Source organism: Sphaeroforma arctica (assembly GCF_001186125.1).
Source record: "Sphaeroforma arctica JP610 unplaced genomic scaffold supercont1.38, whole genome shotgun sequence".
Taxonomy (NCBI): Eukaryota; class Ichthyosporea; order Ichthyophonida; genus Sphaeroforma; species Sphaeroforma arctica.
In genome coordinates, this window is record NW_014040520.1 from 57,960 (window position 1) to 68,319 (window position 10,360).

The following is a 10,360-nucleotide window of genomic DNA, read 5'->3' on the forward strand; positions in this document are numbered from 1 at the left end:
TATAGTTAGTATAGTTAGTATAGTATAGTATATATATATATATATATATATATATATATATATATATATATATATATATATATATATATATATATATATATATATACACACACACACATATATATATATATATATATATATATATATATATATATATATATATATATATATATATATAAACCTTTTCACTTTCTTACTGAGCCACGTCTAACATCCCCTTATAGTGGACGTGTATCTCCCTTGGAAGCGACAAGTCATTTCGGATCAGGACTCACATACAAGTTACAACCTGGTGACAAAATTAGTCTGCCCCAATACAAGAGTACAGACGCTCCCTTGACCCGCGTAGTGGTGCATTTGGCCGGTAAGTGTTGGGTTCAGGATATGTTTCGTGAGTGTTGTGTTCATTGTATGTTTCGTGAGTGTTGGATTAAGGGTATTGTTCGTGAGTGTTGGGTTCAGGGTATGTTTCGTGAGTGTTGGGTTCATTGTACGTTTCGTGAGTGTTGGGTTAAGGGTGTGTTTCGTGAGTGTAGGATTCATTGTATGTTTCGTGAGTGTTCGGTTAAGGATATTGTTCGTGAGTGTTGGGTTAAGGGTATAGTTCGTGAGTGTTGGGTTCATTGTATGTTTCGTGAGTGTTGGGTTAGTGGTATTGTTCGTTAGTGTTGGTTTATGGGTATGTTTCGTGAGTGTTGGGTTAAGGGTATGTGTCAGGTAGGCCTGATGGTTGACAACTGAGAAGGGCTATGTGATTTCAGAGAGAAGCAAATTACAGAATTCAGCTTATTATGCCATGATACCATGCGATACGCTGGGTGTTGTTGGGGTGCATCTAGCCCTTTTTTTTGGGGGGGGGGGAACCTAGTTTTTTTTTGAGGAGTGCACCTATTGGTAGTATTTTTGGGTGAGGGTCCAAAGTTTTGTAGATCATATTTAATACGCATTGTGAGGGGTTGTGTGCTGTTACTTGGTCTGTCTGCTACTACATAGACGACAAGATCAGTTCCGCAACACAATAGCACATCTGTCGCAACACTAAGCGGCATGAGAGTCAATCCGGTTGGTATATGGTGAACCTGTGTGGTACAATTCGCCGGAACCTACTTGACTGCCACCCGACTGTACACACACACACACTTATGTATCGACCACACACACACACACACACGTGTGTACACACACACACACACACACACACACGTGTACACACACACACATCACACCGCAGGCGATTGGACTAAGCTAGAGATCACAGCGCCGTCTACAGCAGTTAAGAACCTTCGCACCGAAGGCAATAAAAAGCGCATCATCGACAAGGACGTACTGGTGGCTGTGCTCGAGGGACATGATGTGTTTGTAGCAGACGATGCGAAGGGCGTCGCAGACGTCGAGTACAACGGACCGTGCCAGCTGACCAACACTAGCGACAGTGTGTGGGAGGGGGTGGTTGTGGATGTGTTCGGAAAGGAATAGGAATAACGCGACGGGATACGCGTGAATAAACAAACAGAATCTTCTGACATACACCACATAAACGTAAACGTAAAAAACGAATCGCACACACCTGACACCGTGTGTTATGCCTGCTCGAGGAGTCTCCGTAGAGACTACAAGAGTACGGATCTCGGTTGCTATGGTTATTGCCATCTCTGTTCCCGTTTTAGCTAGGGATAAGCCTTAAGTCACGGATGGTGGGACTTGAACCCATACTCCCCAACACACGCACCGAGACTCTGGTTGTGGTGTATGTATCTACATGTGTATCTAGTTGTGATGTGTGTATCTACATTTGTATCTAGTTGTGGTATGTGTATCTACATTTGTATCTAGTTGTGGTGTGTGTATCTACATGTGTATCTAGTTGTGGTGTGTGTATCTACATGTGTATCTAGTTGTGGTGTGTGTATCTACATTTGTATCTAGTTGTGGTGTGTGTATCTACATTTGTATCTAGTTGTGGTGTGTGTATCTACATTTGTATCTAGTTGTAGTGTCTGTATCTACATTTATATATTATTGTCCAAACAGTCACTAAATTAATTATCTTTCATCACGGCTATTATCAGCCACATCTGTCAGTGCTCCCTCGCGCGTTGGTTGATCCCTGAGGAATTGTTCAACATTAAGTCAGTCGCAGATATAGTACTGGCGAATAACTCCAAATTGATTCACTCTTAGTTCAAGCGAATGGTCTAGCCAGGTGCAGCTCAGTTCGCCCATTATGTCGGTAGGACATTGTTCAGAATTAATTAAGAAGAATTCGTTAGTATTTCAAATTGATTCACATTTTGTTATAGTGAATGGTCTAGCCAGGCGCAGCTCAGTTCGCCCAGTACTCGCCAGCGAATTCTTCGAAATTAATTCGTATGTATTCCAAATTAATTCGAGAGCATCCTAAATTAATTAACCCCCAATTAAAGCAGATGGTCTAACCAGGCGCAGCTCAGCTTGCCCATCAAGTCGGCTTCCTCATCGAATACTACAAAGCCATGGTGAGTATTGTTCTCACACAGCAGGATTCTGTGCATGTGTGTGTATATATATGAAAGTATCAGTTCATCAACGAATCACGTATGGGAGGTTTTCGGGTATATATATCTGGTTCATAAAAACATGATTACATGTACCCGAAACTGGCCGCGGGTGGTCCAAAGCGACAAAATATAGGGCGCACCCAAAAGAGAAGAATACAGGTGCAGTTTAAAAGGGCTGTACGGTGCTGGAGTCCTGCAGCGACGAGACGATTGCGTAAACGAGTGCGCAATTGATGATCTGAAACTCTCCACAGAGTCAAGTTTTAACACAGGACGTGTGTAAAGCAAAGTTTCAATACAGGACGTGTGTACAGCAGAGTTTTAACACAGGACATGTGTAAACAAAGTTTTAATACAGGACGTGTGAAAATAAAGTTTTAATACAGGACGTGTGTACAGCAGAGTTTTAACACAGGACGTGTGTAGACAAAGTTTCAACACAGGGCGTGTGTAATAAAGTTTTAATACAGGACGTGTGTACAGCAGAGTTTTAACACAGAACGAGTGTAGACAAAGCTTTAACACAGGATGTGTGTAAAAAAAGTTTTAATACACGACGTGTGCAAACAAAGTTTTAATACAGGACGTGTGTACAGCAGAGTTTTAACACAGGGCGTATGTAAAGCAAATTTTAACATAAGATGTATGTAAAGTAAAGTTTTAACACAGGACGTGTGTATTGTAAGGACAATACTTACTGTGACTTTGGGAATCTTTCGGTCATGTCGTGATAGTGGGACACGGGAGCCCATTCATCTCCTTCTGCGAAGAAGAACGTCATCTGCCCAAGAGAATGGTAAAGTGTATAAGCATAATGTATATAGAAAGTCACCTGCCTATAAAAATTGTAATGTGTAAATACGTAATACACATGGCCATCGTTTTTAACGTATTTATATGCTATAGTCTGATCATAGAGAGCAATGTACGTAGTCAAGTTTATCGCAATGAATCATGCCAAAGTCTACAAACACTACTAGCGCTTTGATCTTTGTCTGCACATACCCACTTCTTCTATGCATGAACATATGTCTAAACTTTGCATGTATAAACATATATGGTTTTACTAACCCTAACCCCTAAACCATTTGCCATGTGTACGTGTAAATGTACATGCACACGTACATGTATATGTACATGCACATACCTTGTCTCCATGGTCATGGATGATACTCTCATCGATATCCAGGATGTTTGCCATCTCCTCCTTCGCCATTGAGATAGCATTGGCGGCTGTGCTGTAGTTGATGAGACTAGCTACCACATCCAGGTTGGTCTCCTACACACATCACAGAGCATGTGTGTGTGTGAGTTAGTGATCCATGTGCAAGCACCCATAACCATACGTACACTTGAACGTAGTTATAAGACGTGACGTGTAAGTTGAGAGAGCATTAGGCTTCTTGTGATGAAATCAGGACGATTGATATGTGCATATGCGATGTTATCATGGACATGCATACACTTATACGAAGTCATAAGAAGTGCCGTGACATACAAGTACACGGTACTGTACAGCTGAAGGAGGCAATGTATTGGTGACATACCTCTCCACTCTTGACAAAAGGCCTGACTATAGTTTTCTTGATTCTCAGTGGCAGATATTGGAGCCAACTGGCGGTGTAGCCAATCAGATTGTACCATCTGCGGAGCACCAATGAAATAGTAGTTATTGTTTAGGTGTATATATACGCCAAGGATGTGCGAACGAGCAACAAAGAATGACTAGTGCAAGCCACACACAGTCACAGAGAAGGGTAAGAGAACTATCTACCCAGAAGTCACGTATCTGTATAAGTAATAGAATATAGAAACATGTGTATATAGAAACAACGAAGCTCAATTAATAAACACGAACTGACAATAAAATACAGGCACAAACATACTACAAAAATGAACCAAAGCAAACTATAGATATAGACAAACAAACTATAGATATAGACAAACAAACTATAGATATAGACAAACAAGCTATAGATATAGACAAATAAACTAAATAAATAAACACACACACGTGTGCGTTAGGTACAACAGCTACAGCCACACGCAGGTCAACGGCACATACTCAAACAGCGGTGTCAGTCTGACTCCGTTTGGCGATGCTCCGATGTGTTGTATCGTCGGGTATAGTCCCCAATAGCCTAAACAAAGAATAAAGCTTGGATGCATGAATGGGAATGTACATTTGATCAAAGGTATGGGGGTAGACATATATGGAATGAGAGAGGAGAATAAAGCATGGATGCATGGGAATGTACTCTTGATCAAAGGCATATATATATATATATATATATATATATATATAGATATAGATATAGATATAGATATAGATATATATATATTCATATATATTATATACGCATATATATATATATATATACGTAAACTACAAGGCAAGAACTTGCACACCAACTCCAGGGTACACACAATCATTAGAACGAGTGATCTATATAACATCCCGCATGTATAAGTGAGTTTCCAATACGCACACCCAAACCTCCCCGTTCAAAGAACCCCTCAGATACAAGCACAACTAACTACATAACGCCACAAATCCAATCACTGAGATACTTACCAGCTACCCGCTCGGGGGCCAACTTCTCTAATGTGTGCAGCATGATATATGCACCTACACTGTGCCCAACTAGGACCACCTTTAAATCGGGATTGGCCTGTAATTTCTGGGTCAGATAGTCCTCTTTGTGTTCTATCTGCTGTTGTAATGTGAACAGGCGGCCCTGATTGTCGAGGCCAGGTGCATGGCCCGCCAGACTAAGTCCACACACCTAAAATACGTATGTATGTATACAAAGATACATGAAAATGAATGAATACAATACAAACATGGTCAACTGAACACATACGTACATACGTATATACGTATACAAATATAAATGAAAACCAATAACTCCCTATCGATAGTTTCTCGCATCATCTTTATAAACATACTACATAATCTATGCAAACATCAATACATGGATGCCAGAGGCTCAGAAGGCACAGATGTGGATTATACGTATTAAGAACATGTCTCATCCATGTCATATAAAATAGTACACACAAGTGTAATTGATACCAAAGGTGATTTGATATATGCGTTTAAACGTTTCGTAGGGACTTCTTCAAGTCACTACACGCTATGTGCACCCATACTTGTTATAACACATCTCATACGTCTGTGCAGTATTTAATGTAGTGGCATTTATTCATAAAACATCTCATAATCATTTTACAATATAAAATATATTAGCTTTCATACTTGTCAAAAAATATCTCGTACGATTTGTAGTATATAATGTAGTGACATTTATACTTATTATAGAATATCACACGCGTCTTTGTAATATGTCGTATTGTAGCATTCATACTTGTCATAAGATATCCTATAATTCTTTGTAATTTACAATATAGTGTAATACATACTTGTTATAACATATCCCATATTTCTTTATGATACTTAATATAGAGGCACATGTACCTGTCATAATATATCGCATACTTTATAATAAAAATATAGTGGCATTTATACTTATGATAATATATCACATACCTTATAATAAAAATTTAGTGGCATTTATACTTTTGATAATATATCTCATACTTCTTTATAATAAAGATGTAGTGACATTTATACTTCTGATAATATTTCACATACTTCAATATAGTGGCATTTATACTTATAATAATATATCACATACTTAAAATAGTGGCATTTATACTTCTGATAATATATCTCATACTTAAATATAGTGGCATTTATACTTATGACAATATATCTCATACTTCTCTATAATTAAAAATATAGTGGCATTTATACTATTATAATATATCTCATACTTTATAATAGAAATATAGTGGCATTTATACCAATATAATACATCTCATACTTTGTAATATTAATATAGTGGCATTTATACTATTATAATACATCTCATACTTTACGATAGAAATATAGTGGGGATACTATTATAATATATCTCATACTTTATAATAGAAATATAGTGGCATTTATACTATTATAATATATCTCATACTTTATAATAGAAATATAGTGGCATTTATACCATTATAATACATCTCATACTTTGTAATATTAATATAGTGGCATTTATACTATTATAATACATCTCATACTTTATGATAGAAATATAGCGGGGATACTATTATAATATATCTCATACTTTATAATAGAAATATAGTGGCATTTATACTATTATAATATATCTCATACTTTATAATAGAGATATAGTGGCATTTATACTACTATAATATATCTCATACGTTTATAATAGAAATATAGTGGCATTTATACAATTATAATATATCTCATACTTAATAATAGAAATAAAGTGGCATTCATATGTAATATAGAGGCATTCATACTTACATATCGCATACTTTTACATAATGTATAATAAAGAGGCATTCGTACTTGTTATAAAATACCTCATACTTCCTTATAATATAAATTATAGTGGCATTTATACTTGTTATAACATATACCACACTTCTTTATAATATATAATATAGTGGCGTTTATACTTGTTATCACATAACATATGCTTCTTCCTAACTTATGATATAGTGGCATTGATATTTAGTATAACATATCTCATACTCCTTCATATCCTAATAATATATAGTAAAGTGTCGTTTAAAAATCTATAAATATAAGTATATCTACTTTTACTACGACTAAGGAATACACCCTTGTAAATTCTTTCTACAGCTGCCCGTACTGTTAGTAAATCACCTTCGGTTGATCGCATAGTTTCTAACATATACAAAAGACAGAAACCAATGCAAAGCCAGGCTACTCAGAGAGCACCGAGTTTGTTGCATGTTGCATATACCAACCCCCCAGTCTGCCCTGCCGCAGATAATAGGTACCCCCATGGGATACAGTATAACTATTTCAAACAACCCGGTACAGGCACACGCACAATACAGTATTCCAGGGGTGGTACATACAGTTTCATAGTGTCTGCATCAGGCAGACCTTCAATTTGACACACAAACACCTAGCACATCAAACACCCGTGGAAACATACCTCGACCTTGCAATTAGCACTTTCATATAGTGACAGCATGTACTTGTGGTAGAAGTCAATGACTCCAGGATTACCCGGAGTGACAAACACACATAGCTTAGGCTTTACTACGGCTTCCAGCGTGTGCAATGAACTGACTATATTCGACGCTCCTATGGTAATCACTTCTTTCTTGAACCTGTGCATGATGCGATTTTATTGTATGGCTGTTAGTGGAGTGGTGTCGTGATATGTCTCAGTCTCATAAGAATTTATCTATATACGGGATAGCGTACGTACAGACAAGAGTCTTCTGGCTCCTTGTCGCTTTCCCGAGCAAGGCTATGACGGATACAGCGCTTCAGAAGTGGAGGATAAAACTGATTACTGAATATTCCACACATCCGATCGACTGGAGATTACAGATACCACAGAAGGGGTGATGGATGTATCTTATGGAGTATGTATCAGCCCATGATGATGTCAAGTGTCAACGTCATGGTTTTGTAGTGGCTTTGGGATTTTGGAGGGTCTTGTCTTGGGTCTTGGGCCTTGGGTTTTGTAAATTTGGGTTCAGGGTTTCGATTTTGATTTGTCACATTTCCAAATGGAGCAAAGCAGAAGAACCAGGTCGTTCCCAGGGACCACCACATACGGGGGGTGACAACATTTTTTCTAATCACCTAAAATCGATTTTGAGTGCAGTTTTGTGCTCTGCGCAACCTATAGATCATTAATATTCGGCTAAATTTTTGGTGCAAACCTTAGAAAAAAAATATTGTTCAGCCAAAATGTCGGTTGACAATCCGGGGCTTTTGAAGCGATGTATTGGCTATAACACGCGATCCCTTCGGTGAAAACCTAAAAACTCGACGGCTTTAACCTCAATTCCTCAAGGCCTTTCGATCTCAATGTCTAAGTCAAAAATTTATGGGTTAGCAAAGCCGAAAAAGTCCATTTTACTTAGCTAGTGTGAACATATGGGCCGGGCAAAAGTCCATTTTACCTAATATAAACATAGGGCCACCTCATCTCCAGAATGTCGTTTTTGGAAACTCACCGGTTTTGGCATTATCATGATCTGCCAAAAGCAACCATTCATTTTGGAAAAATATGAACGGCTAATTTTGGAAATATTTAGAGGTGAAAATCAGGACGAATGACCTGGTTCCTACTGCTGTGCACCCTGTCCATGGCCTCCTTTCTTTTTCAGGGGCGATCATAACCTCCTAAATTGTACAGGGCTATGTTTGTCAGCATAGCCCCCTGAATGATCAACATTGTCAGCCACTCTTTAGTCTTTTGAGAGGCATGTATGATGCAACTCACGATTGTAAACCCATTCGAACGCATTGCAAACCTTGGCTTTATGAGACATACAACGCAATACATATACGAAATACGCGGTAATGACTCTCTAGGGAACTTATTAATTGAATAGATAGCAATGCCACACCTGTATGAAATATGCGGTTTATGATTGATGAACAACGTATCAATTGAATAGAAATAGGGACACAGACTTAAGAAACAGTCCGCAATCCCTGGTGTTTAGCCAATTGACATTGATTCCCAAGCCATGGTCTCATGACTATGCCTGAGTTTTTGACACAAACCAAAAAATAACCAGAGACACAAAGTTCAGGACACTTTATTTGTGAATACATAGGCTTGAGTGTGTACATGTATGTGCAGAAGATATTTGGTCATGGCATATACCAGGGAGGTGTTTGAGCACACATTGTTACAAACACAGGAACAGTTATGTACGGAATATATAAACCACGAAGTAGTGATTGATATTAGTTTTTGATACAGCCTCTCTATATCGAAGGGATCAAGAACAAGACAGACTGCGCTATAGTAGGGGTGGTATTTATCCTCAATGTATTGGCCTTATAGCGCCATCGGGCCTACAAGTCAGATGCTTGTGCACGGATAGCCTTTTGCATGTTTTAGGAATACACAGATAATTGTGCATGGAGTGTCTTTTAAGTGTTACAGGAGATATTTTGGTCTTTTTATTCGCAGATTGTGCAACACAATTGGAGTTGTATAGGACTAGTTCATTCCCTTATCCGCAAGTGTCCAACGGATACTCCTGATCGACCGGTAATGGCCACGTGCGCAGTGGCTGTGAGAAAGGGAGCGCTGGTAGCAGCGAAGCCAAACTTCTCAATCCGACACGGCACCTACAAGATGTAGAAGGGGTGGGTGATGGGATGATATAAAACAAGCATTAAATGTACTACTTGTACTACAACAAGCACACACGTGATGCAGAAGGGGTGGGTAATGGGATGTTATTAAACAAGCATTTAATATAATACCTATACTACCACAAGACATCTGCACCATACAAATGATGTAGTAGGGGTGGGTGATAGGATGTTATTAAACACGCATTTAATGTAATACCTATACTACCACAAGACACCTGCACCATAAAAATGATGTAGAAGGGGTGGGTGATATGATGTTATCAAACAAGCATTATAAGGAATACATATACTGCACATTGGATATTGTACTCTAGCTTTGGGTTCTGGTGTGGTGAGCCGTGGCGTGTGGGCTGAGCAGACATCGAAAGATGAGCGCAAATAATAAGACAAATTAAACACTAATGCGAGTAATATGACCAACTAAGTGCGTGAACAGGATTTGAGTTCAATCCCAGTACTCAAGGCCAGTATGAGATAGCGTCAACATATAACTACACGCTATGTAAAAAAATGTTGCACAAAATAACGACACCATTACTATGCATCAAAAACTAATCGAATGGGACATACA

At 38.3% G+C, this 10,360-nt stretch overlaps 3 protein-coding genes across 3 annotated transcripts in view; 1 reads left to right on the forward strand and 2 right to left on the reverse strand.

Moving 5' to 3' along the window:
• The window catches only part of SARC_01047 (hypothetical protein), a gene marked incomplete at its 5' end in the record, with an annotated part of 3,150 nt that extends 1,302 nt beyond the window's left edge, over positions 1–1,848 (forward strand). Inside the window, 2 exons of the mRNA XM_014305242.1 lie at positions 202–364; positions 1,232–1,848. Coding sequence (XP_014160717.1) covers positions 202–364; positions 1,232–1,476 — 408 coding nt within the window. The 3' untranslated portion in view covers positions 1,477–1,848. The remainder of the gene's footprint in view (positions 1–201; positions 365–1,231) is intronic.
• Positions 1,849–2,417: 569 nt separating this feature from the next.
• On the reverse strand, positions 2,418–7,774 carry SARC_01048 (hypothetical protein; the record flags this gene model as incomplete). The annotated part of the gene is made up of 7 exons (XM_014305243.1): positions 2,418–2,523; positions 3,236–3,318; positions 3,685–3,816; positions 4,085–4,181; positions 4,603–4,678; positions 5,113–5,323; positions 7,589–7,774. 7 exons carry the CDS (start codon positions 7,772–7,774, stop codon positions 2,418–2,420), a joined length of 891 nt encoding a protein of 296 aa, XP_014160718.1.
• A 1,859-nt stretch (positions 7,775–9,633) lies between these two features.
• The window catches only part of SARC_01049 (hypothetical protein), a gene marked incomplete at its 3' end in the record, with an annotated part of 3,618 nt that continues 2,891 nt past the window's right edge, over positions 9,634–10,360 (reverse strand). The window contains exon 3 of the mRNA XM_014305244.1: positions 9,634–9,759. Coding sequence (XP_014160719.1) covers positions 9,634–9,759 — 126 coding nt within the window. The remainder of the gene's footprint in view (positions 9,760–10,360) is intronic.